The sequence below is a fragment of the Eumetopias jubatus genome, unplaced genomic scaffold (assembly GCF_037043125.1).
Source record: "Eumetopias jubatus isolate StellerSeaLion01/CBP00866 unplaced genomic scaffold, mEumJub1_p1.0 scaffold_12, whole genome shotgun sequence".
NCBI lineage: Eukaryota > Metazoa > Chordata > Mammalia > Carnivora > Otariidae > Eumetopias > Eumetopias jubatus.
In genome coordinates, this window is record NW_028274818.1 from 100604360 (window position 1) to 100631243 (window position 26884).

The 26884-nt window shown below is 57.1% G+C and overlaps 1 protein-coding gene across 1 annotated transcript in view; it reads left to right on the top strand.

Annotated features, from left to right (window-relative positions):
- The first annotated feature begins 1037 nt into the window (after window positions 1-1037).
- The window catches only part of CASTOR2 (cytosolic arginine sensor for mTORC1 subunit 2), a 47034-nt gene continuing 21187 nt past the window's right edge, over window positions 1038-26884 (top strand). Inside the window, exon 1 of the mRNA XM_028110235.2 lies at window positions 1038-1203. Within this exon, the coding sequence (XP_027966036.1) occupies window positions 1091-1203 (113 nt within the window). The 5' untranslated portion in view covers window positions 1038-1090. The remainder of the gene's footprint in view (window positions 1204-26884) is intronic.

Here is a 26884-nt window from a genome sequence, read left to right on the forward strand (position 1 = left end):
TTGCAGGCCATGGTCACAGCACACTGGCCCCGGGGTGGGAAGCCCTTCGGATTATTTCAGACTGTTCACTAATTCGGCCGTCGCAGTCCCCGTCACCCCCTCTCGCGCGGGCTAAACGGCCACCTCATTAGATCTGCACACATGACCCCTCTCGACCGGACTCCTGGTGACTACGCCTGCCTTATCTCTTGCCTCTCCTCCCTCACATTTTCCGCTCCAGCAAAGCCAAACACAGCACAGTGGGGGCTTTCACGCTTCTGTGCTTTGGACACGCTGTTCCTTCTGCCTGGAAGGCCTCGGGCCTCCAGCCCCGCGCCCCGCCCCCCTCCCCGGCGAGCTCCCATTCATCCTTCAGAACCCAGCCTGGATGACCCTTCCTCCAGGAACCGCCCCGCCCCCCGCCCCCAGATCCCCTCGGCCCCACCTCTGTCCGCAGCACCCATGTCTGTTTTGCTTCTCGGGACTCTAACCACCGATTTCTCCAAATCTCTCCCCTCCCAGACTCGGGCCTCCTCCGGCGCCGGAGCTGTGCCGGCAGCTCGCTTGCACCCCGGAGCGCCGGGTCCCGAGCTCGGAGTGAGAGCTCGCAGCTAGGCCCAAGCCGGCCCCCCACTTCCCGTCGCCCCCCTCCCTGCGGCCGGGGCAGGCGCCCGCGTTCCTGCCTTCCGCGGGCGCCCGGTCGGCCCCTCGCGCGGCCGCCCAGCCCCCTACAGCCCCGGCCGGCGGCGCCCGGGCCGCGCGCGACTACAAGTCCCGGCACGCCCCGCAGCGGCCGCCGCGCATGCCCAGCGGGCCGGCGTTTGAGTGGCAAGTTGTTTGTTACAGCGAACACCAGCTGCTCTCCGCGCCGGGCGCCGAGCGCCGCCGCTCCACCAGCGCTGCCGCCCTCGCCCGCCGCCCGCCGCCCGCCCGCCGCCCGCGGCCCCTCGCGGCTCGGCGGGCCTCCCCTTTGTCCGCCGCGGGCCGCCCGGCGCCGAGCTCCCGGTCCCCGGGCCGGCCGCCCGCGGCGCTAGGTGCCGGCTGGGCGCGCAGGGGGCGGGGGCCGCGGCTCGCCCCCCGCCGATGAGCCGCCGCGGAGCGCGGGCGGACGATGGAACTCCACATCCTGGAGCACCGGCTGCAAGTTGCCAGCGTCGCCAAGGAGAGCATCCCGCTCTTCACCTACGGCCTGATCAAACTTGCCTTCCTGTCCTCCAAGACCAGGTGAGCGCGCGAGGACGCGGCGCCGGCCGGGGAGAGACAAAGAGGCGCACCCGGGCGGCTGTCCTCGCCGCGGCGGCTCGGAAAACAACTTCGAGCCCCGGGGAGCGCCCCCGCCCCGCCGCCCGCCTTGTTTTCGACAAAGCCACCCGATCTGCCCTCGAACGGGGACCTTCCACCCCGAGCACCACCCCCCGCGGTGCACCCCCACCGCTGTCTTTCTCCCCCCCACCCCCATCTCGGTCCCCTCCCTCCCATCCCCTCCCCGAGATCCGGAGGGCCGGGGAAGCTGCGGTGACGAATCCGTGAATGAATGAACGAACGAATGAATGAATGAAAACCAGGTGTGGGGACGCGACAGTGGAAAAAACAAACTAACACCCCCATCCCCCAATCCCTCGATTGGGCCGGCCCCCGTCGCCGGGGCCGGGGGAGGGATTGTGCTGAGCGCGGCTACCCAGAGCAGAAAATCATAAAATCATTAGTGGGTGTTTATCTCAAGGTGCTTGCAAGGGTTGCGGACGGCGCGGGAGGCTGGGGGAGGACCCGGGAGGGGCTGCGGGTGAGGGTCGCGGTGCTTCTTTCTCCTCTAGGTCCGGGAAGGTGGGGGGGGCGGTGTTGCCGAACCGTGGAAGGGGAGGAGCAGGCGTGTTTATGGCTCAGCCTCGAGGCTGGGCTTGGATGCTGCAGGGGCAAAAAATAGTTGAAGGCCTTGGGAGACTGGGGAAGAAACAACAACAACAACAACAACAAAACCAAGTTGGATTTTCCCACTGCCAGGTCAGGGTCTGACTTTGTGAGCCCCGGTGGATGTTTGGATTGGGGTGTGTTTTTTAAGGAGCCCGAGCCCAGTGGAGTGTGAGCGCGAGCTAGCCGCTGTAACTTAAATCCCTTGTTTGTCCACCATTGTGACTGTTCAAAGCGATGAAGTTGTTGCTGGTTGGGTTTTTCGGGGTTGGGGCCGAGCTGGTTCTCCCTCCCTGCGAAATGAATGAATACGACAGGTCAAGGTTAAGGTTGAAATGACGGGCCCCTAAGGCTGCCCCCCTTGGGCTCAGAGCGCAGGGAAGCTCTGGGGATGCAGGGAAAGAATTCAATCCGAGCTTCTTATCTGCCTGTTAAAGTTCTTGCCTGGAAATACCACTTTGATGTGTGTGTGTGAGCGGGCAGCTCAGTCCCGCCATTGTTTGCGAGATGGGGTGAGATCCGCTGGTGGCATCTTGTTTACTTTCTTCTCAGGCTGCTGGGCTGCTCGGTGGGGTATGGAGGGTTGAAATCCTCTCCTCCCCGAGCTGTGGCTCCTTCGATTGGACAGGTAATTATTAAACAGGTCATTTGAAAACAAAAGCCAACAGCTCAAATTCTGAACCTTTCCCTCCCCTCGCCCCCCCCCCGGCTGTTGACACCCCCCCATCCCGCCTCTACCTGCCCTCTGCCCCCCACCCCCTAGCCTGTCTTGAGCTTCCAAGGCTGGAGGTAAGAGAAACCGGCCTTGTTTTTCCAACCCTTGGCCCTCAGCCCCAGGCAGCCCCCTGGCTGATTTGTCGGCTACCATTCAAACCAGGATGATGACTCAGGCTGCGGCTGAGCGGGGCCTGGGTGGGTGCTGGGAGGAGGGGGCATTTGGGGGCTTCTTAGAAAGGCAGCAAAGAGCCACTCCCTCTGCCCCTCACCCTTTGTGTAGGGACTGGCCCTCTTCCAGCCTCCACTCCAGGGTCCAGTTTAGAAGACTCACAGACAGATAGACATGGGGAGGGGGGCTGGGGGGGTGAGCCCTTGCTGACCTGTCTGACCACGGAAACCTAGCCCTCATTGAGTTCCTCCTTCTCTCTCCCCTACTGGAGGCCGCTGGTCTGTGGCCCAGGTGTCCAGTCCAAGCTCAAGATGACTCAGAGGTCAAAGGTCACCTCCTTGTCTGCAGGGTCTGGCTCTAGAAGGTGCTGAGCACATTTGTCAGACAGCTGAAGGCCTGCCTCCCCTGCACTCTGGGCTGGGACGCTGGCTTCAGGTTGTGGCCAGCCCCGCACTGCCTACATGCCTGTGGCAGGGTCCCTTTCCTAATCGGACCCTCACTCTCTCCCCCTGTAATGAAGGACCCCCCCCCCCATTCTCACAGAGCTGCTGTGTGTAGCATGCAATGATTGTGGACGCTGGCTTTTTAGCGAGGGGTAGTTGGGTGTGGATATATTCCTGAAATATTTTGAATAATCAGTCCTCCAGGGCAAACTTTTGCTCCTTTTTGGTTCTCCCACCAGCACCTGCCCCCAGTGGTGGCCCATAGCACTGTCACTTTCCCTACCCCACCCCCAACCTAAGTTTAGCTCAAACTAGTGCAGTGGCTGGGCGCGCGCGCGCGCACACACACACACACACACACACACACACACACACACACCCAGCGTTGCTACGCTGCTCAGTCACAAGTTTTCGGCCGCTTCCTGTAGGGTCGGGTGCTTGGCATGGCATTTGAGGCCCGTGGGATCTAGATCCAGAATCCTCATCTTTAGCCACTCAGGGCAGATACTCTGGTGAGCCATAATTTACTTACCTTATCCTTCACACCCCTGTGCTTTTGTACTTCTGGTTCTGCCTGGAAACATGCCCCTTTCCCAGTAAGTTTCTCTGCACCCCTCGAGATCTAGCACTATCACCCCTGAACCTTTCCTGAACCCCTCCCCTTCTCCGCACCCCCAGCAGACTTAATCACTTTTCCCTCTTGTTTCCACCTTCGTGGAGCCTCGGGGAAGGACTTGGCATTGGTAGATACTCCCTCTGTGTGGGGGTGCAGCTGGGTCCAAGAGATGCTAAGATACCCTGCCCCTCCCTTTTCCAAGCCCAGAGCCTGATGGGGGGAGAAGGAAGACACAATAGAGCAAGGTGGAGTCAGGGAAGGGGGTCAGCTGAGGTAGTAGACAGGTCTGGGGGATTTCCTGAGGGAGCCTGGGAGGCTCCCTGTAGGAGGCGGCACTGGATCTTAGGGCTTTAAAATAGGAATTAGCTAGGTGGGAAAGGGGATCCTGGTCCTAGATCCTGCATACACCACCATACACCTCTGTGAACTGGGTTTCACACCCCCTTTGCAAAGAAGGAGTCAGGCTCAAAGGCGAAGTGACTTGCTCAAGGTCACGTGGTAAGGAGGAGAGGCGAGATTTTTGAATCTGCATCTTCTGGCTTAAGCTCAGAGATTTGCTATTACAGGTTCAAACGACGCCCGTATTCAACAGTTATGTCCAGCACTTCCGTGGGCAGCACACGGTTCTAAAGGCTTCGGGGGCACAGAACGGAAGCTGTAGGCTTCCTGTATCCTTTCCGCCCTGCCTCTGTGGACCTTTTCTCTCTGGGAACACTCGGCCTGCCTCACCTACCAGCTTCGTTTTGTACTTCCTCACCGCCCCGCTCAGATGCTCCCTCCCCAGAACCTCTCATCTTGGCTCAACTGTCCCTCACAGCATATTATGGGCCTTCTGTTGTCCCACCCAGATGAGAAACCTTATCCCCAGGAAGCTTTCTGAGCATTGTTTTACCCAAGGCTTACCCCCCCCCCACCCCCAGCCAGTACCAGAGAGAAGGGAGCTAACCACTGATTTCACCTGAAGTCTCTCACAAAGAGGTAAAGTTGCTGGGTTTGGAGAGGGAAAGTGGCTTGCTCAAGGTCACCCAGCTGGGAAGAGACAGAATTGGGATTTGAACCAGGTCCTTTCTCCGCTGTGCTTAGCACACTGCTTTGTAGGCACTTAGTAACTGCCTGTTTGATGGATGTCTGACTCGTGCATGGAGTGACCCAGATTTCAGCCAGAGTCTCTTATGAGCACCCTGGGGGCTGGAAGAGCAGGCAGGAGCACACCTGGGGCAGCCAGGCCCAGCGCCCCTGCCCCTGCCCAGGTTCAGGGCAGCATCTGGGTGCGGCTGGACCCGCTGAGTGCACTTATTCTAGGCACAAAGCCCGGGGGCGAGACCCTGGGGTAACAAAATCAAGGCCACCCACAGCACCTCTCCTCTGCCCTTGTGATAGCCTGAGGTTCTGTAGCCTGGCTGAAGGCCCACTGCAGCCCACCCCACCTCTGGCTCTGCAGCCTCACCTCTCCTGGCTCCCAGCCACACAGACTGTTTCTCCTGCATGCACACGCACGTACACACACACACACACACACACACACACACACACACACACACACTATGGCGTCTCCAACCTCAGGCCTTTGTTCTGCTTGGAATGTTACCCTTTGCCCTACTCCCTTTATCTGCATGCTCATTCTTTTGGATTCCATTTCACCTCCTCCAGGAAGTCTTCCCTGAGTGCACAGGCTGAGCTTAGACCCCTCCTCTGGTATGATGGGCATAATCTCAAGAAGATGAGATGTGACCAACCTCGGGATATCAGCAGGATGCTTTGGGTTGCAAATAACAAAAAGCCTTTACTTAGCTGGCCTAAGTTTGATAGGTTTGTGTGATAAGAGGCTGTGAGTCGGGTGCTCCAAGGGTGGTAACCTAAAGGCTTGATGGGACTGTCCTCAAGGACCCCGGTCTTCCTGTCTGTATTGGCCATCCTTGGCATGGTGGTGTGGCTCACTCTGGAATGGGCGGGGCGGCTGTAGCTTTATTGGCAGTCAGGAGGAAACCCAGCATTGGGAAAGGCTCCCGGCCTCCAGAGTGTCTCAGAAACCTCTCCAGGAAGACACCCTACTCCTGCACAGACTTCTCCATCTCGTTGAGCAGAACTGGGTCACATGAACAGGCCTGCACCAATCACTGGCATAGGGAATGAGACCATCACAGACCAATCAGGATCCACCGCTGCAGGAGCGGGGCTCCGGGGGGCCCGGGGAAGGCAGAAGCTCCTGCCGCCCTTGTGAGACTCAGATTTGCTCTCTGCGACCCTGCAAGGCAAAACTGGGGTCAACTAATAGGTATATAGTAAAAACGATGCCAACGCCAAGTTGGAGTTGGAATATTCCCATTTTACAGATAAGGAAAGCAAGGAACTTGAGTGCCCCAGGACACACAGAAGTGGCAGAGCTGTGGAATTTGAACCCAGGAAGTAAGGCGGTAAGACCTGTCCTGATGGGGCGCCTGGGTGGCTCAGATGCTTAAGTGTCTGCCTTCTGCTCAGGTCATGATCCCAGGGTCCCGGGATCGAGCCCCGCATCGGGCTCCCTGCTCAGCAGGGAGTCTGCTTCTCCCTCTGCCTTTCCCCCTGCTTGTGCTCTCTCTGTCTCTTTCTCTCTCCCAAATAAATAAATAAAATCTTAAAAACAAACAACAAACACAAAAAAACCCTGTCCCAATGAGCACTCAGCCAGGCCTAGGAGCCCGCCGGCTTGGTTGCCCCATCCCCAGGGGCCACTTAGCAGAGGTGTTGCTGAGAGGCCATTGCCACAAAGAGGGGACAGCGGCAAGGTCATTATCCTGAAGTGCGTTCAGGTGGCAGGAAGCTGCAACACACTCTTTTTTGTGTGTGTGCCAGTGAAATGCTCTTTAAAGTCCATCTCATTTGATTGGCCAAGAAAGCCCCTCGCTGAGTATGAGGTCAGCACGTGCCCACAGAGCCCCGCACTGCCTGCCTGGGCCAGATCCGCAGCCTGCCGGTGTCCGGTGCATCGTGGCCGGCGGGCCGGTGTGCATGTTGCCGCCTGCAGGAAACCTTGCCAGCAAGCCGTAGTGAGCGCTCAAGACGTGAGAGACGTTCATAGGACAAAAGCTCAAAATCGCGAACAGTCCGTCCAGGGCCCTCCTTGGTTTCCTGAGTGCATTGGGCTGAGGTCCCCGCTTGATTGCAGTTTAGAGAAAGCCAGGCCGGCCACGGTGGGAGGACCTGGGACCCCGGCCCCTTGGGCGGAATCCCAGCGCGCGGCATCCTGGCGGTGTGACCTGGGGCCAGTTGCTTGACTTCGCTGGGCTGTCACTTTCTTACCTCTGAAGCAGAGACAACGACCATGCCTACTGCCTGGTCCACTGTAAGCTCCAGTTGGTGTTCACTGAGGACGAGTCCTGGTTAAGCTGGCCGGTGCCAGGGCCGAGGTTAAAAAGCCCGGGGTTAGGAGACTTTTCCATACACTCTGATTCTAACAAGGGGAGATTCTTTTGCTGCCCTCCAGGAACCTACCCAGGGACACAGATCACTTAGGGCCTCAGCAGTAGGCAACCCAAATGCTCTGGGACCCCAGAGCTGCAAGCAAGTAAGGCTTCCCAGAGGAGGTGGCTTCATTTGAGCCGAGTCTGGGTGGAATGGGAAGACGTCAGGAGGCGGAGGAGCTGGGGAGGAAGGAAGACAGGTCGGGCAGGCAGCAGGAGTGGGTGGGCACAGATGGGGCAGGGGAGGGTGTGGGTGGAGAGCACCAGGGTGAGCCCCCGAGTCATTTCACACGCCTGCCTGGGCGGCCGTGTCCACGGCCTCTGCCACGGTCAGTCCCTGTCATCTCTCCCCTAAATCCACCAAACAGCTTCCCCCCACCCACCCCGATCCCTCTGCTTTCAGGGCAGTGCATATGGTAAGTGCAGCCCCAGCGCTCTGGCCAGGGGACACAGCACGAGCAAAGGCCCGGAGACGGGAAGGATGGGTGCGCACAGGTCACAGGCTGTGACTTGGGGCCAGTGTGACCACAGCTTGGGCTTGGTGCACTTTGGTATATTGTTGATGCAGATACCCTGCAGCATGCACCTGCTCTGTGCAGGGCCCAGCGGGAAACACACACGGAGCCTCTGTCCAGTAGGAAGAAAAGGTGCGTTCTCCACCAAAAGACGGGGTGAGGGGTCCAAAGACCCAGAGGAAGGGGACAGCTGGGGCGGATGACACGGTTCACTCTGCTCAAAACCCTTCTCAGACTACCCCTGCTTCTCATCTGGCGTTGTGAATATTCCTTAATCTAATTTCTTCTCTCCTCCCGGGTTCTGTCCCGTGTGCACACCACACATGTCCGATTTTAGAAGTGGAAGTTGTTAACTATCCCCAATTCTTTGACACCCTTCCCTCCAGAAGCTAGGGCTCCCCCCCACCTTCCAGTGGGGTCTGGATTGTCGCGAGGACACAGAAGCGGCTGTGTAGAGAGGGATCGAGGCCTCCCACCCACAGCCAGCCTGTGAGTGAGCCACCTGGAAAACAGGGCCTGCCGCCTCGGGCAAGCCTTCCAGTGACCTCAGCCTTAGCCAGCACCTTGACTGTGACCTCGTAAGAGATCCTCAGCCACAAGTGCCCAGTGGAGCCGCGCCCAAATTCCTCACCCATAGGAACTGTGAGAGAGAGAGAGAGAAGTTTGTTGTTCTTTCAAGCCACTGAGTTTTGGGGTGATTTGTTATGTAGTAGGTAACTAATACAGTGACTGTGTAATTTATCCTTCACATGGGGACACTCTCGAGAATAAAAGGGAACCCTAAAAATAATAATAATTACCCTGGACAACAGGGCAAACCAGAACGTGTGATCTCCATGACCTGAGAGCCCTCACAGGTGTTCAGACCTAACACAGATGACTCTTAGAGTTGGCTCAAGCATCACCTCCTCCAGGAAGCCCCCCTGGGGCTGAGTGAGTAGTTTCCTGGGATCACTCGTGCCCCGGGGTGTAGGCTAGGAGGACCAGTCCCCTCTGTCCTCACTCCACGTGCATGTCCAGGCCCTAGAACCAGTGCTCTGTGGCACCGATTTGTCTCCTGTGGGACCAGAGAGGCAGTCAGAAAGGACTGAGCTGGTCTTTCCAGAACCTGCACACGGCTAACAAGTTGTTTTTTTTTTTTCTTGTAAAGACCTCTGGTACAAGGAACCAGCCCCACCAGTGCCTGGAGCAGTCGGATTCTGGTTGTCCAGCAACCAGACAGGCCCCGGGAAATGTCCACCAACTAACAGTGCACAAGTTTGCCGGGAGTGTGTTTGTTGGGAGTGTGTTCAATTTAAGGGGAAACTTGCCTCTAGATGCCTTATGTTCATCCTTGCCTTAAATAGACTATTAGATATACTCCAGCCTCTGAAATCTGTGCTTACAAGCCTGGAGTCTTAACCATACACTCATGTGTATGGCCGTTGTATTCACAGTAGCCCAAAGGTGCAAGCACCTCCCGTGTCCATCCACGAGCCAAACGTGGTCCGTATGTACAGTGGACTATTACTCGGCCTTCAAAAGGAAGTCAATTCTGATCCCTGCTACATCACGGATGAACCTTGAGGACGTTACACCAGTCACAAAAGGACAAATACTTTATGATTCCACTCACATGGGGTACTTCGAGTAGGCGGAATTCTAGACACAGAGAGTGGAATGGCGGTTGCCAGGGGCCGGGGAGAGGGGGGACTGAGTGGAGACATTGTTGTTTAGTGGGTACTGAGTGTCTGTTTTGCAAAAGGGAAAGAGTTCTGGAAATCACCTGCATGACAACGTGTGATATACTTAACACCACTGAACTGTACCCTTAGAAATGGTTAAGATAGGGGGCGCTTGGGTGGCCCAGTCAGTTTAGCGTCTGCTTTCAGCTCAGGTTGTGATCTTGGGAGCCTGGGATCGAGCTCTGCATCGTGTTCCCTGCTCAGCGGGGAGTCTGCTTCTCCCTCTCCCTCTGCCCATCCCTCCCCCATTTGTGCTCTCACACACTCTCTCTCTCAAATAAATAAATAAAATCTTTTTTTTTTAAATGGTTAAGATGGTAAGTTTTATATTATGTATGTTTTACCAAAAAAAAAAAAAAAAAAAAAAAAGCCCTAGGAACTTAGCATGTGGAAACCAAAGGGCAATGTGGCGGCCGGAAGGCAGTGAGCCGGGGCAGCTCACTTGGTCCTCACCACAGCCCATGTGTGTACAGTGACTGGCCCCATTTCACAGGTAGAACATTGAGGCACCACCACACTGTTCACTGCCTTGTTCAAGATCCCAAAAACCCAGTAAGGGAAGAGTGGGGTTTTTTATAAGAGCTTTATTGAGATATAATTCACATACCATACAGTTGGCTCTCTCCAAGTTTACACTTCAGAGGCACCTGGTATATTCACAGAGTTGTGCAACCATCACCCCTGTCTAATTCCAGAACATTCTCATCACCCGCAAGAAACCATACCCACCAAGCAGTCACCCCTGGCCCCTGGCAACAGCAGTCTGCCTTCTGTCTCTGTGGATTTGCCTCTTCTGGATATTTTCACTTAAATGCAGGCAGAGCATATGGTTCTTTGTGTGACTGGCCTCTTTCGCTTAGCATCATGTTTTCAAGGTTCCTTCAAGTCATGGCATGTGTCAGGAATGCCATTCCTTTTTATGACTGAATAATACTCCATTGTGTGGATGTATTACCTTTTGTTCATTCATCCACGGATGGTCATTTGGATCGCTTCCATGTTTTCACTGTCGTGAGTCACACTGCCCAGGACATCTGTGCACAAGCGTCAGGGCAGATGTATGTTTTCGTTTCCTGGGCGCGTGTATACGGAGGAGTAGCGATCATGTGGGATCACAAGGTAGCTCTGTGTGTAACATTTTGAGGAAGTACTGGGCTGTGTTCCACACCCATTGCACCATCTAACATGGCGTTTCCCATACCTGAGGTGGAGGGATTTGAACCCAGCGCTGCTGACTGCACCACCACCGAGCCTTACACGGCCACGTTAGCTTAGTGTGGAGAGGAGCCTGGAGGCCCTTATTGGGCAACCACAGTCCCAGGGACGTCCTGTTGCTTTGTGGGCTAACAGGATGGATTATGGGGAAATGATGGCCTACATAAGCACCTAGCCCGGGGCAGGCCTTTCCCAGAGTTTGCGGGAATTTGGTGCCACCGAATCAGGCACACCTGTGAGTGGAGGTGAGGAAGCATCCTGTGTGGCTTCTGGTGTCTCCTGGACCCTCAGAGACTGCTCCCATGTAGCTGCTGATCGTCAGGGGTCTTGAACGGTTGGGTGCCGGAGTGGTGGGCTTCAGGAGGGTACGTCGGGGGTGGGGTGGCCATACCCGGAGGCCCTGGTGAGGTGCCCGTGGAGGAGGGTGGGCTCCCTCGCTGACCCAGCCTGGGCTGGAGCCACTTGACCTGAGCCGGGGGCTGCCCAGAGGTGAGCAGGGAAGGAGGGAAGGGAGGGAGGGAGCCAGGGAGGAGGCCGCTGATGGGTCTGCCGTCCCTCTCTGCACGGGCCGGCCGCGTCCTGGGCTCTAACTAGGTGCTTATTTTCAAGGTAGGGTTAATATCCCTCCCAGGCTGGCTCTCCCCTGAAACCGGGCCGGGCCTCCTGGACGCTCCCCTGGACTTTCCCCTCCACCCTGAGGGCCTCTGCCTTCCTCCACCAGGCCCGCCTTCCTTTGGATCCCCTCCCTACCCCATGGTTGACTCCCTTTCTTGAGCAGGAAAGACAGCGGGTGGAAATTTGTTCTCAAAGTTCAGTCTTTTTTCCTTCAGAGCTCAAAAGTCACCGATGCAGTGACCGATACGGTGAACTTAGAGCAGACGAAGCTTAACCTCAGAGATCTTTCTGCAGAGCCTACTGTGCACCAGGCCACGTGGGCCTTTCACCATCTCCCATCCCCCCCCCCGTGGCTCTGTGGTGCCCACCCGGCTGACGGAAGACCAGGTCTCAGTGACTCGCCCCAGGTCACACAGCAGACACGGAGCAGATTGGGGTTCACACCGGCCCCCCTGCTCCCAGCCCTCCTCTGCCCAGGCCCCACTGCCCTCCTTCCCGCCGTTAACCCTGGGCGGAAGAGCTTATGCTGATGGCCCTTTTTCAGGGATGTGCCTGCCACGGTCAGTCCAAGCCCACCGCTTACCAGCGGTGTGACCATGGGCAAGTTGTTAGAGGCCTCCAGCGGGACTCAGTGTCCTCATCTGTAAAATGGGCGGCATGGTCTCAACCTCTCTGGGTTGTGCTGAGGATTTGGAGGAACTCGGCGGATGTTCATTGAGGACCGAAGTGCCCTGGGCTGGACTGCCAGTGTCGGCTGCACAGAAATCTGATCCCTTCCCGCAAGTGTGTTGCCCACCCTGGGGCTGAGTGTGGCGCCCGAGGCCCTGGCCTCTGTACTCCGCCTCCTGAAGCCTCCTCCCTACTTCCTTCTCGCTGCTTGTCCCCCGGCAGTGCCCTGTTCTCCGACCAGGACAACCTCTAGTCTGCCCCGCATGTTCCTGCCACCCAAGTCCCCTGCCCCCCGGCCCGGCACTGGGGTCCTCGGTTAGAAGACCGGCCACTGGTAGCGCAAGGCAGTCGTGTTCTGTGCAGCCTAGAAGGTTCAGTCCAAGTGAGGGTGGGGGCGGAGAGTCCAGAAGGCTCTTTGGACTCCATCTCCCTTAAGCACCTTAGGGGTGAGACTGGGGCAGGAGATGCCCCGGCCCTCCCAACCAGGAGCTGGGACCTGTCTCCGATTCTTGTCTCCCCTTCCCACGGCTTGGCCCCAGGCAGGTGCAGCTCTGGGGAGGGGAGGGGGCCTTCCTGGTGCACTGCCAAGGAGAACTCACTTGCACCCCCCCCAGGCCAGACCCCCTCCCCCCCCCCCCCCCCCGAGCTGAGCGATCCTCTGGGGACAGGTTGCCCACACAGAGTGTCGCCGTTGGGAGCGAGGGGCCAGACCTTGGCCAGCAAGGGTCACCTGTAAATGACAGGGTGCCACATGAGCGCCCGGAGCCAGGCCTCTGAGGGCCCCCGGTGGGTGGCCCAGAAGTGGGGAGTACCCGCGCTTGAAGGCAGCGAAACCACGTTTCTTTTTTTATCTGTTCTTTTCTAAATACTCTTCAGAGTAGAGCTATTCAGAGTGATTCCCCCTCAGCTTCCCTCTGGCCATTTCCCTCCCCCAGCTCTTCAGTCCAAATTAGCCCCGTTTAACTGCCTGCAGTCCGTTTCCGCTGAACAACAGAAAAGGGGCTGGCACCCATGTCCTGGGGCTGTGCGTGGGGTTGGTGGATAGCCCACGGATCGTGGGGCCTAGAGATGGTGGCACTTGTCAGATCCCACTGCATCCATCTGTGCTGTGGACCTGCTTTGCACAGCAGTTGTGCCACTAGAATGTCCCGGAAAAGTCAACTCACTGGAAAAATGCCCTGTGTTAACGCCCCAAGGAGCACTTGTCCCCAAAAGCCAAGACCCCTGCCTCCTCCCATACAAGGAAGCTTCTTGTGTCGCCCGTCGTTCTTGCTGTCTGTCCCGTGAGGACAGGTTTCTCGTCCCTTGTCCCTCGAAGGGCAGGGACGGAGGGAGGGCCCCGTGGGAGCAGTTTGAGTGAGCTCCTGGTCGGGGAGGCCTGTTCTCCAGCCCCCTGAGGGCTTGTCTGTCACCCCGAGGGGGCATCAGGCCCTTTGGACAGTGGCTGGGGAAGGCAGAGACTGCCCAGTGGAGAAGGTTCTTTCTTTCTGTCTGTGATTTCCTTACACCTGGCGTGGGCCCTTGGCCCTGAGGCTTCCTAGGCTAACCTTCTCCTTCACCGGTTCACAAGTGGATTTTGATGCCAAGCCTGTGGCGAGTGCTGGTGCCATGGGGACTTGGGCCCCATCCCTGGACGGGTGGACAGCCAGGTGGGGGAGACAGCTCTGTGAGCCCTTAATCACACCATCGTCTGGAGAGAGGGAAGTCCTCAAGGCACAGGGGAGGAGGTCCTGTTGAGGTTGAGGGCTTCAGGAGAGATGGCTTTGAGCCAAGCCTGAAGCACTGAGTTGGGAAGGGACTTCCAAGGAGGACCAGCATATGTGGAAAGCACAGAGGCCTGGGAGGACCAGCATATGTGGAAAGCACAGAGGCCTGGGAGGACCGGCATGTGCGGAAAGCACAGAGGCTTGGGCCATGTGGCCCCTAGTGTGCTGGCACAGCACGGGGCCTGGAGAGAGTGGCTCAGGGTGAGGGTACGAGGGAGGAGCCGAAGGGCTCTGTCCAGGCTCCTTGGTTGGGATCCAGTCATTGGCCTAATCCCAGGGCCAAAGAAGGCTCCTGGGGGAAGGGAGAGCAGACCAGTAAGAGGACAGCTTGGGGAGGGGCCCAGTGGCAAAGGAGGTGAGAGAGAATATAGTATGGAAAATGTAGGCTAGCAAAATCCCACTTCTGGCTGTCTACCCAAAAGAATTGGAAGCAGGATCTCGAAGAACTCTACACCCGTGTTCACAGCAGCACAGTTCATGGTAGCTGAAACATGGGCCGTACCCACGTGCCCGTGGCTGGACGAATGGATAAGCGAAATGTGGTCTGTGCACACAACGGAATATCATACAGCCTTAAAAAGGAAGGGCGTTCTGACACCTGCTCTGGCCGATGAACCTTGAGGACATTATGCTCAGCACAATAAGCCAGTCACAGAAGGACAAATACCATATGATTCTGGCCACACGAGGTGCTTGGAAGTCATCGGATTCATGGAGACAGAAAGCAGGGCGATGGGTGGCAGGGGAGGGGGAAGGGGGACCGGGGAGTTCTTGTTTAATGGGTACAAAGTTTGAGCTTCACAAAATGGAAAGAGTCATGAGGGTGGACAGAAGTGACTTGGCCACATAATAATGCGAGTGTATTTATTCCCATCGAGCTTAAAAATCGTTAATATGGCAAATTTTGTGTTGTGTGCATTGTTAACACAGTAACATGTGCAAAATTTTAATACAAAAGCGCATAAGGAATGACAGCAGCAACGCATCCAGGCTAGGGAGAAAGAGAAGAAAGTCGAGGGGCAGGGGTGTGGCTGAGGTGGAGGAGAAGACTGTCCTGGGGTCTGGACAGATGTGAGTTTGAATCCTCACTGTGTCCACTGTATCTGTCTGCTCACGCTGCAGTAACTAATACCCCAGGCCAGGTGGCCTACAGAACAGACCGTTATTTCTCACGGATCTGGGGTCTGGAAGTCCAAGATCAGGGCGCCCGCCGATGCAGGTCCGTAACCTTCGGGTGCTCCCCAGAAAGTCTGGGGCTCTGGAAGGTGCTCATTTCCGCCCTGATAGACTGTGGTTTGGGGCCTCTTCTGCTGGGCCTGGTGCTCTGGTCTCTACGCAGGGGGCTTAGCATCAGCTAAGGCCCCAGGGAGGCTTGTGTGGGCTGTTTGTCTTCTCGTGCAGTCTGCAGATCTTAGATTTATGGTTTCCCCACCCCTGCAGGGCCCAAGCTTCCCAGGGAGTGATCCAGCAGCTTCTCCTGGGACCCCTGAAGGGACAGAAAGCAAAAAGCACCAGGGTCAGCTTTAGGATGACCGGTCACCTGGCCTGTTAGATGAGTCAGAGTCCCCCTGATCAGAGGGTTACGGAGCGGGGAGAGGTGCCGCACCCCAGCCTGGGAGAAGTTATGGCTGGGATGGCCCCAAACTCCAGGCAGGAAGTGACTATCAGCGTCACCCGGCAGGCAGACGGCTGGCTCCTGACACCATGCGCCTAACCACTGCACCCTCCTTCCCGCACCTTCTCAGCACACCCCACTCTTACTCCCTGCCTTTGCAGTTCACCCCAGGCCCACCTCCTCCTACAGGAAGGCCTCCTGACCTCACTCTTTTGTTTTCTTCTCTCACTTCCAATTTTGGGGGGGATAATAAATTCACAATTCATTAGGAATTCCAAAGATACACCAAGGTGCCCAGCGAAAGCTCCCTCCTACCCCTGTTCCTGCCCCCACAGACAGTGAGATTCCTGGGGATTCTTGGGGAGATAAATATATATAAACTTGCATATCTAGTATTTCACCTCTTTTTTTTTTTTTTTTTTAAGCATAAACTGGTATTAAACCACGCTCACTGCTTCTCCACCACGCTGGCTTTTTCAGCTGACTCGCGTCTTAGCAGAGATTCCTCCCAGAGATTCCTGTCCTTCATTTGAACTGTTGCGCCATGAGCCGCGGAACAGGTGACTGTCATTTCTCTGACCTGTCACCTGCTGGTGGACATTTGTTCCTGGCCCTCTTTTGTTGTTGTTGTTGTTGTTGTTGTTGTTGTTGTTAAGAGTTCATGCTGTAACATACCATTCGGGGCAGAGACCTCCCTTTGCATGCTTGGGGCTCTGTTTGCATGCAGACGTCTGGAAGCCAAACCCCGGGTCAGAGCCCCTGTGTGTTGGCGAGGTCCTCACGTGGTCCCACCAGAGAGGGGTTCTAAGTTTACACTGCCAGCACGGTGCCCCGGGCCTGCTTCTCATGGCCTTACCACGTCATCACACGGTCTGGCAGGTGGAAGGCCCGCCCTTTACATCACCTTCTGTTCTTGGGGCACCTGAGTGCGTTTACACATGTGCGCGGGCCCCAACGTGCTTGACCTCCCCCTTGTCGGGGATTCTTTGTCACTGTCTGTCTTCCCTCTCCAGCTAGCTTGCAGGACCCCGGTGGGCCGCAGAGTCTTAAGAGTCTCCCCCCGGCCCCCCGCCACCCCCAGAGTATCCGGCTTGAAGTCAGCCAGCATAGTGAAAGCCCTGACTTTATGGGCTGCCAGGGGTGGGTATTTGCTCATCTGTGTGGCCCAGCTCTCCCTCCATCCCCTGACGTGCTGATGAGGGTACCAAGCCCTGCGGCCCGGGACCGCCCCCTCCCAGATCCTGAGCTGTCTCCTCTCCACGACTGTTGGAAACCATCCCAGGTACCAGGACCCCAGCCGTCCCACCCTCTGGCCGCATTTAGCCTCTCAAGGCTGCAGGCTCTGAGCAGCACCCTCCCTGGGGCCCGCGTGGAGTTTACAGCTGTCCCCGGAGGTAACAGGTGCCAGCCCCTGTAGAGACACCCTCCCACCCCAGGGCAGTGAGTAGACAGCTTCTGGCCCCTTTCACCCTCGGGGGCTCACTCCTGCCAAAGATGATTAGCCCTGGGGTCACCCCCCCTCCTATGTGGGCAGAGAGGACATTGGTGCCACGGAGGGCCGCCTCTGGGGCCCAGAGGGTCTACTGACCCCCCCACACACACACCACTGACTGGTCACACGTGGCACATTCTGTCCACTTACCAGTTCACAGCCTCTGGCAGGACATTGACCTCTCTGAGCCTCGGCTTCTTCATCTGCAAGATGGGATGGATGAGACTGTTGGCCTGGCCGGCGTGCCTTTTTTCCCATCACTACCGTCTCTCTCCCTCCCTCCGCCTGTCTCAGGGGCTTTGGCAACCTGAACGTGGCCCCAGAGATGTTGGCCATAGCCAAGCGAGAATTTTAATAAAAGTGAAGTATTTGGCCCAAAGCCCGTGGAAAGCCCTCAGGGCCTGGACCTCGTCACTGTGGGGCAGGGCCGGTTGGCCTCTGGCCTGTCACCAGGCTGCTCGGGGCAGCTCGGAGAGGTGATGACAGGCGTTAACCAAGCATAACCAAACGCAGTGTCCTCGGGGAGGCGTTGGTGGGGAGGTTGGGTTGTGAGGGGGTGAACTGGCCCCGGGGGTGTCTGTGTTGAATTTAGGCCCCAGTCTTGACTCCGTTGGCCAAAGTGTGGGGCAATGCGACTGCTCGAGTGGGAGTTTTGTAGGCGTGTTTCGGCTGAAGCTTGAGCCCCCGGCCAGGTGCCTGAACATTCTAGAAAGCTCAGGGGCTGGTGACCCCAGGCCAAGTAGTAAGCAAAGCCCTGTTCTGACTGGGCCCACGTGGCCCGGGCGGCCGGGGAGATGAGCCCGACGGGCTGTCTGCAGTGGAGCAGGGAGGGGCAGGGCTGTGGGCCGGGGACAGAGTGCCCACGGCCACCCCTCTCCTGTCCCCTCCCTAAGGCCTTGCCCCCGTCGTTTGGGTAAGGGCTGCCTTCCTGGTGCAGAAGGATGGATAGCGCACTGAATCCCTCGTTCCCGGCTCTCCCGGGCTGGACCATCTTCGGTTCAAATTTTATCTCATGGATTTGAGACGGAATCCCAGAAGGGCAGGACTGGCCGTGGTGCACGGTGGCCGCACCCGTCCCCCCGGGGAGCCGTTCCGCACCATTTTTCAGGGGCTCTTCCTCATTTCAGCCCTTCACCTTTCATCGCGGGGCCTCTGTCCACTTCCTTCACCAACGTCTCCTCTCACTAGCCCGTGAGGCCTTCGCGCGTGCCGTGCTTATGTCCCCCCGCCAAAACGCATATGCCGAAGCCCTAATCCTAAGTGGGGACTGTTATTTGGAGGGAATGAAGGTCAAACGAGGTCAGGAGAATGGGGCCCCGACCCAATAGGATTAGCGTCCTCATAAGAAGTGACACCAGGGAGCTTGCACACAGTGAGAAGGTGGCCACAGCGAACCAGGAAAGGCGCTCTCTCCAGAAACCCCACCAGCACCTCCATCTGCCAGCACCTCCATCTGCCATCCTCCTCCAGAACTGTGAGCGGCGCAGCTCTGCGTTTCCAGTCGCCCGGTGGCAGGTGCTTTGTTCGGGGACTCTGTGTCCTCTTGAGTCCCCCATACACCACCCGACCCTCCCAGGTCTCCGCAGGGAGGACCGTTGGAAGGAGCCCAGACTCGAGGCTCGTTCAGACCCTCTTCCTTCACTGACAGGACTGGGTCCTGAGCCTCAGTGTGCCCACCTTGGTAATGGGAGGGTGAAGAGAGAGGAGGTCAGGGCTCAGAGGCACAGCCAACGGTTTTCCCGCCCTTCCTATCTGGCTCGAGGCTGAGCTCGTTAGAAGCGCTCAGTGTCGGTTCTGTCCCATGAGCTGAGCAAACAACAAGAGGACTTTCCTGGGAAACGTCGTGGCAACGTGAGCATTGGTGGTTTCCGAATGGAACCGATTCCTGCCAGGCCTGCCATCCAGACCCTGCCTCATGCCAACCGTGGGTCTTTTGCTCCTAAGGGCCGCACTGAGGCTTCCGACATCACGGAGCCAGGGATGCAGTCCAAGCCTGGGATGGCCCCGGTGCTGACGGCATGAGGGTTAACCACAGCATGGTGGTCAGGGGCCGGGGAGAGCGCGAGGGCCTAGCTCCAGGTGGAGGCTGCTTGCCTTCGAGCAAGGGATGGATTGCAAAGTTCCAGAACCTGCACGGTCCAAATCGGGAGCCTCTAGCCACACGTGGCTGTTCAAATTCAAATTAATTAACATCAAATCAAATCAAAAATTCTCCAGCCGCACTAGCCACATTTCCGAAGGGCTCAGTAGCCACATGTGGCCGGTGGCTGTCGAACTGGACGGTGTGGGCGCAGATCATTTGCACGATCCCGGAAGCTCTCCCAGACAGCACTGGTTTCGAAGATTCGTTTGGGCAATGAGAGAGAATGCCAGGTCCATTTTGGCAGCGGCCGGCCTGGTTCAGGCCCGAACATATTTGCCATCCCTTGAAGGTATGCTGGGGGTGCACTCCGTGGGCCTCTGGACAAAACAGTTGTGCGTGGCGTCGGGTGCTGCTGTTGGGCCTTGGCTGGCAGGCCTGGCAGGAATCGGTTCCATTCGGAAACCACCAGCCCCTCAGAGACTTAGCTTTTCAGCTTTGTGCTCAGGCAGCACCACCTCCAGGAAGCCTTCCCTGAGCCCCAGACGCCCCACCCCAGCATCCACCAGTTGTCCGTCTCTGCTTAGTCCCCGAATCACCCCCAGCCCTTATATAAATACATCATCCCATGAGCATCCCCAGCAAATAGCACTGGGCCCGTGGAACCATGGTGGACAGGCCACGTGTTCTGACCTGGGGAGTGACAAGAGCACAGGGAAGCACAGGACGTGCCCAGGACGACCCAGCTTGCTGGGAGTGGTGCCGGGGAAGTCGCTCCTTCCTAACTCCCAGCCGAAGGTCCTCCCAGGAGGGTAACAGGGGCCCTGAGGTGCGACTGCCCAGGCTCTGGGCTTGGGCATGGGGGAATTCCAGAGGGAGGCAGGCCCGATGGGGCAGCGAACCACTGAAACTCCCACTTAGTGTCCGGAGCAGGCCACCCTGTTTTCTCTGGTTTACATTTTGCTTAGCCGACTCCTGACCCCACCTCGGAGGCAGCCCCAGGGAGCTCTGAGGAGCCCCCCACCTATCAGTGCTCCAAGCACAGACCCCATGAGCGGCCACTCACACGGGCACCCCTTGCGATCCGGGAAATCGGTTCCCCCTAAACCCCAAACCCCAAACCCCAGACACTTGAGAACGTTTAGGGGTCTGGGAAGGGAAAACGAGGTATTTGGAGGCCAGACGTGTTTTCTTTGGCCTGCCCAGTGTGTTTTTAAAAAATTGTACCAACGTTTAAACATTGAGAGAGATCACAAAAACTCTGGATTTCTATCTTCCCTGGAAATATTGGAAGATCTTGTGACCCAGGATCCACAGGGTAACAATTTCTCAGAGCTGAGTGGCAGTTGACCCCCGTTTTCAGCAGGGAGGGACCCCCCACTCCAAAGCAGCCTCCCCCGTGGCGCCTCACACTGAGACCACGTGCTGGGCCCGTTTGTCGTCGTGTTATGACCGGCGAGTTTCTTGGGTACAGAAAAATATGTCTCTGTTCTTCCTTCCCAAAAGTGCAAGGAAGAAAAACAGAGTGAGAGGACCCCATGTGTCTTGGTGCAAGTGAAGACCGTTGCTGGGTGTTTAATATGCAAAGCATGGCTTATTTACCCCTGGTTCCCCTCACCTGAGGATCTCGGCTGCCTGCCCCGCGGGCCTCAGAGTGTAACCTCTGTTCTAGACGTGTCCCAGCTCTTCCTTGATTGAGGGCCTCCTCCCACCCTCCTTCCCCCTTCCCCTGCTTCGTTTCTGTCCCTGGAACCCCTGTGAGTGCATCTGCATCCTGCTCCCAGTCTTGGGGGGACTCAGTCAAGGGAGTGGTAGCTGGCCACGGCTCCTCTCGGCGTTCCTGACTATCCTTCAGGGCTCCCAGCTGGAGGGGCACGGGGCTGGGGTCCGCCTCGGTGCCTGTCTGATATGGTCAAATGCACGGGCTTCCATGTCTCGGTCCTGCATCCCTGCATCCCGGAATCCCCCAGGGTCCCCGCTTTGGACTTCGACGGATGGAGCCTGAGCACAGCTCCCTCCACCTGAGGGAAGACAGGACCCAAGCAGGAGCAGAAAGGGGTGTGCAGGGATTGAACAGGGAGATTGCTGGGGGGATGCAGGAATAAAATCTTTAACACACACACACACACACACACACACACACACACACACACACACACTCTCTGTTGCCACCCCCGCCCTTTCAACCCTGCCTCAAACACACACACACACACACACACACACACACACACACACACACACACACACACACACACACACACACACACTCTCTGTTGCCACCCCCGCCCTTTCAACCCTGCCTCAAACATTTCAGAACTTTTTTTTTTTTTAATGGACCTCGGGTGCATAGAATCTGATTACTCATCATCCTTGGTCTGTGACATACTTATTGATCCTGCTTTTACTTTACCTTTGTTTATTGTTTGAAGAACAGTACCTCCCCCCCCCCCCCCCGCCCCGGGACCATGACATTGATGGTGACTGCTGTCTACCCACGCTTATCTTCCCCTTGACTTCTACAAACAGCGTGGTTCCCATGTATCTACCTGAAAAAGCCAGTCTGGCTGTGAGTCGCCTTCTGGGGCTTACTTTTTTCCGCCCCATGTTGTATTCCAAAATGTAGAAGATACTCAGCATTTCCACAGGTGTAGACGGTTCAACCACACCACCGTAGACTGTTTCTCTTCCTTGTGTTAGGGTCTCTGCTTGTGGAGTCCCTCTGTGTGCTCTTTCCCCCTGCGTGGATCTCTTCCTCCAGGCCTCAGCTTCTGTGTCCCTCCCTGAGCCCGTCCCAGGCACCCCATCCAGAGGAGGCCCTGCTGCTCTCGGTCCTATCCTTCCACATCACAGCCTGCAGGGTGCTCGGACACGGCTGCAGGACCCACCCATGGAGAGGGCGGATCTCAGGCGGGTTTGGGGGGGGCCGGGATGTGCAGAGGGAGTTTTGGGGGCAAGCTTGAGCTGCTTTTGTGGCATTACAGGAATTTGGGGCATAGGAAGCCAGCCAGGAGATTTTTTTTGTTGTTGCTGTTTTTAAATAAGGAGGTTCATAGTATCTTTACCCATAATAGCAAAAAAACCGGAAACAACCAAATGTCATCCACAAGAGAAGAGATAAGTAAAAATATATCATAATATATCGTAAGTGTATATAAATGTACATATCTTTTCGGCAATAAAAATAGCCGCCAACTCTATAAAGCGAAATGGATTGATCTCAAAATACATTGAACAAAAGGAGCCAGACACAAAATGGTCCCCATTATATGATTTCACGGTGATGGAGCTCACGAAGCAGACCGATCCGTGGGGTAGGAGCAGGGCTTGCGTCTGGTGGGTCGGAGGGGCGGACAGGAGGGGACAGAAGACCCTGCAGTGCTGGGAACGTTCATGTGTCAGTCGGGGCGGTGCTTCCGTGGGGGTATCTGTTTGTCACAACTCATCCAGCCGTATCCCTGAAATCTGTATGTTTCATTACAGTAAATTATGTGTTCTCACAGCCCATCACCTCCTCACTGCCTCTGCATCTCTTCAAACCTGTGTTCTGGGGGACTCTGGAGGCCCGCCCAGGGGCCTGGGCCATGCGGCCGCCTCCAAGCCCACCACTCAGCACGGCTGCTTGATCGTGGCATGAAGAAGACCTAAGGGGGACCCAAGGAAGAAAGGCAGCCTGTGTCTTTGGCCTCCACCCAGCACGCCCCCCAAGATTGTTCCTCTTTGGTGGGGATGTGGCAGCCGCATGGGGCATCACGGATCAGACATCTGCGGCTCCGTGAATCCCCGTAGCCTGGCCACCCCTGGGGAGCCAGCACCCACGAAAGACCCGGTGATCCCAAAGTGTCCCCACTCACCGCTTCCGGTGACCACGCCCCTCTCCTGCCCACTCACTGTCCCAGCCTCTCTTGCCTCTATGTGATTCTGCCTATTTTGGAAGCATTTTTGGTGCCCAGAATGGGACAGTCCCAGGCCAGCCAAGAAGGTTGGTTTCCCTAGTCACCTCCCTGCTGGTGACACAGTACACGGGCATTGCGCGTGCCCAGCGTAAACATGCAGCCCTAGCGGGTTGGGGGCGGGGGGGAAGAGAGGCTTCTGAGCTGAACACTGCCCTGCAGGTAGGCTCTCGCCCAGGCTGGGCCAGTAGCAGCGGCAGCTGACCAGGGGCCCCCCCTGACCAGGAAGGTGTAGGCATCCCGCAAGGGAGGCTGGGCCCCGCACCCCGTCTCTCTGGCTTTCCAATTTTGGCCATACAGCTTCACCTGTACCTTTTAGAGCCTTACAGGTGAGTTCTAGTGCATTCAGCAGTGAAGAGCTGGGGTTTTTGCCCAGAAGCCCTGTTCCCACTGTGGGAAGAGATGTGCCTGAGAGGCGCTTGGGTGACCCAGGAGCTAGGGGCACTCAGGGCTTTGCCAGGCAACAGGGCAACACGCCATTTTTGCAGCCAGAGCGAACGCCCATGGGTCCCAGAAGAGCAGAATTAAGACTAGCTGGGTATCAGTGAAATGGAGACCACATTGATAGAGCCTTCTATTTTTTTTTTAATTTTATTTATTTTTTAGAGAGAGGGGGAACACAAGCAGGGGGAGTGGCAGAGGCAGAAACAGGCTCCCCTCTGGGCAAGGAGCCCAATGCGGGGCTCGATCCCAGGACCCTGGGATCATGACCTGAGCAGAAGGCAGAATCTTAACCGACTGAGCCACCCAGGCGTCCCTTGATAGAGCCTTCTAGGAATAAACTAACCCAGGATGGAATGAATCGCCTCAAAAAGGAGTGAGCATCCCCTACCTAAGGGTATGCAAACAGGAGCTGGGTCACCATCTCTCCAGATTCCATTACTGAACGAGGTGGCACACAGTGCCCCCCCAGCTTGATTTTGTGCCCCCCTGTTTTCCGCCTCCCTGTCCGGGGGATTTTAGGAGGGTTCCCGCTTTGTAGTTTTAGCGGGGAACTTGTTGTAAACTATCCCACAAATTGAAGAAACCCTCACAACTCCCTCCCCTCTGCTCACTGATCTGGCTCACAGATTGGAGTTCTCAGAGTGGGTGTGCTAGACAAGTTTCCCTGGAAATCTGGAAATGGCCCTTCCTGACTGCAATGCCCCCCCCCCCCCCCCGCCCGCCCTTGCCTCCTGCTTGAGGTCCGTTGCCGGAACAGGGCTCCGACTGGCTGGGGCTTGCCAGGGTGCCCGAGGGGAGGCCCGTGTGAGGGCCTCGCTCTGCTGGGTTAGGAATCCGAGAGTAAACAGATCGAGTTTCCAGCGTCAGCTGGGCCTTCCATAACAGGCGCCACAGCAGTGGAAAATGAGAATGTTCTCTGAGATGACTCAGCCTCCTGGCCCCCAGGTAGGGGCAGCCCCTGGCCTCGGCTCTGCCCTGGTGACCAGCTGCCAGCCAAGCCCCAGGGGACGGCAGTGGGTGTCTAGGCTCGAGGACTGGGGTGCAGTTATGCATCACGCTGTCAGGATGAGGGCACATGCGGCCGTCTTGGCTGTCTTGACAGGTTGCTGTCCTCAGTTTCCCCATCTGTGAAATGGGATCAGCAGTTCCTCTCCCGGGGAGGGGGATGGGTTGTGAAGTGAGTCCAAGACAGTGTAAGCAGAGAAATGCACATTGGAAGCTTGGGGGGAAAGCTTGGACCACCGCAGCTGGAACCCTGGGAGTGACAGAATTGGGGTCCCCCTGGAGAGCCACCTTCATCGGGGAGGAGAAGAGAAGTTACTACAGGAAACGAAAGAGGGGCGTCACTGTCAGAAGCTGGAGGAGGCCGTGTGGTAGATTCCAGCGTCCAGGGGAAGGCCTTGGCCGGCCGGGTGGGGTCCAGCTGATCAAGAGCAAGGACAGGAGGGTGTGAGAGAAGAGGCCTCCGGGCTGTGACCAGGGGAGGTCATCGCTGAGCTGAGCCGCATCCTTCAGAGGGCAGAGGTTGGCCAGTGGCAATAGCCAGAGGGTTGGGGTGACCAGCTGGGGGAGGGGAGGGAAGAAGGTGGTGGCCCAGGGAGGAGATGGGGGTGAGGGAGACTTTTTTTAGGACGTTGGAAACTTGAGCCTGTTTGTAGTTAGGACCAGGAAGCCAAGAATGAGCCGGAGTCCCGAGAGGGAGGGAGGGAGGGAGGGAGGCGCTTGTGGGAATGGCGAGAGAAGCTTGCCCTGGGGCTGGTCTTCTCTGGCCAGAGACGATGGGTGAGGAAACAGAGATGTTTTGAGAGGGGGGCCCTCCCCTGCTGGCCTAAATCGGAGGAAACTGGGGGTGCGGGGTCAGGGTTCAGAGCCTGGGGGAGGGAGGGCTGAGCTGATCCTGCAGAAGGGACTGGGTGGAAGCCGGGCCCTGGGGGCGATTTCTGGCCGGAGGTCACAGCTGAGAAGGTCGGTGCTGGACACAGGGCATCTGAGGATGGGGTCAGCCAAGGGGGCCTCCCAGGACACCCAGCCCCAGAGCCAGCAGCGGATGGCACAGAATCAGAGTGGCCGCGGGAGATGAGAGGCACTTGGGTGACCCAGGAGCTAGGGGCACTCGGGGCGTTGCCAGGCAACGGGGCAACACGCCCAGCTTGGCTCTGCTGTCCTGTCATAGCCAAGCCCTCCAGGGACTGTGGTTTCCAATTAATAGTGTCAGGGACTGGGGCTGGGGAGGGGACGCGGACAACTACGGATGGCTTTAGGGTCCAGTGTTTTGATGACTGTTTTCAGCATCCCGGCAAAGGGCTAGAAGGGTAGGTAGGAGGTTGTGTGTGTGTGTCCTCAGCTGCCGTGTTGAGGAGCAGGGCATCTTGAATAAGCTTCTGGCTGTGTCAGGAGGAAACCAGGAGAACATCAGCCCCGAATCCAGACCGAAAGGAAGGAAAAAAACTGGTGTGTTGTAGACCCAGTGCTTTTACCCGCAAGGGGGTACTGACCTCTCACCCTGACCCCTGCGATCAGGGGAGGTTTGCCCCTCTCGGGTGGGGAGACGGACTCAGGGGGTGCGTAATTGTCTTAAGGCCACAGGACGTGAGCTCAAGTGTATCACTCTGCCCTGTCCTTGCACGGCCCACCTGTATTCACCTACCTGACTAATTCCCCTTGGTACTGCCAAACCAGAGCAAAAGAAGGATCCAGACCCTCACCTGGGTTTGACCAGGGGTCACCCCCGTCCCATACTAACCCCCACCCCAGGTAACCCCATGTTCTTCATCCCCTTGCTTCTCTGTGTAGTTATTTTGCAACTACATGTGGTCTTAAAGGTGTGTTTTGTTTTTTTTTTTAAGAGCAGTTCCTTTTAACCCAGCCAGAATAGACGATGCTCTACATAATGTTTGGGGACTGACTTTTCCATCTACTATCATATTGTTGAGACTCATTCATATTTTGCAAGTCACCGTAGACTGTTCCTCTTGGTGGCTGGGTAATAGTCTTTTGTCATCGTCCACCTCCTTGCCCAGTGAGGGGCGTCGGGGTTTATAGCCAGCTTTCTGTTCCTGAGAACAGGCGGTTATAAACTCTCATGTCCACGGCTTCCACGAGAGGGTGGTTGCCTCCCGGGGGAGGAGATGGATCACAGGGAACGTGTGTGGACCTCACCTGCCTCCTGGCTGCCCCACCCCCCCGGCAGAGATGGCACAGCATAGCAGACCTGAGGCCGTAACTGCCTTAACCTAACTGAGCCTCGGTCTTCCTGCCGGCGAAATGGGGATAATTAGTTATGCTACACGTCTATTCGGTTAGGGCCAATTACACACCGGCCGCATCACCTCCTGTCCCAGGCATGGGGGGGGCCTGGGTAAGACTCGGCCCGTCTCCCAAGAGCAGGTGTGTTGCTAAGCACAGTCAGATCTGGAAGTGAATAATCTCTGATGTTATCACTGGGGAGTAATAGGCCGGGGCTTTGACCTGCCTGGGGGTGCTGGGCTGGGCTCCTTGGCCCCTGTGTGAGACTCACCCGTCTCTGG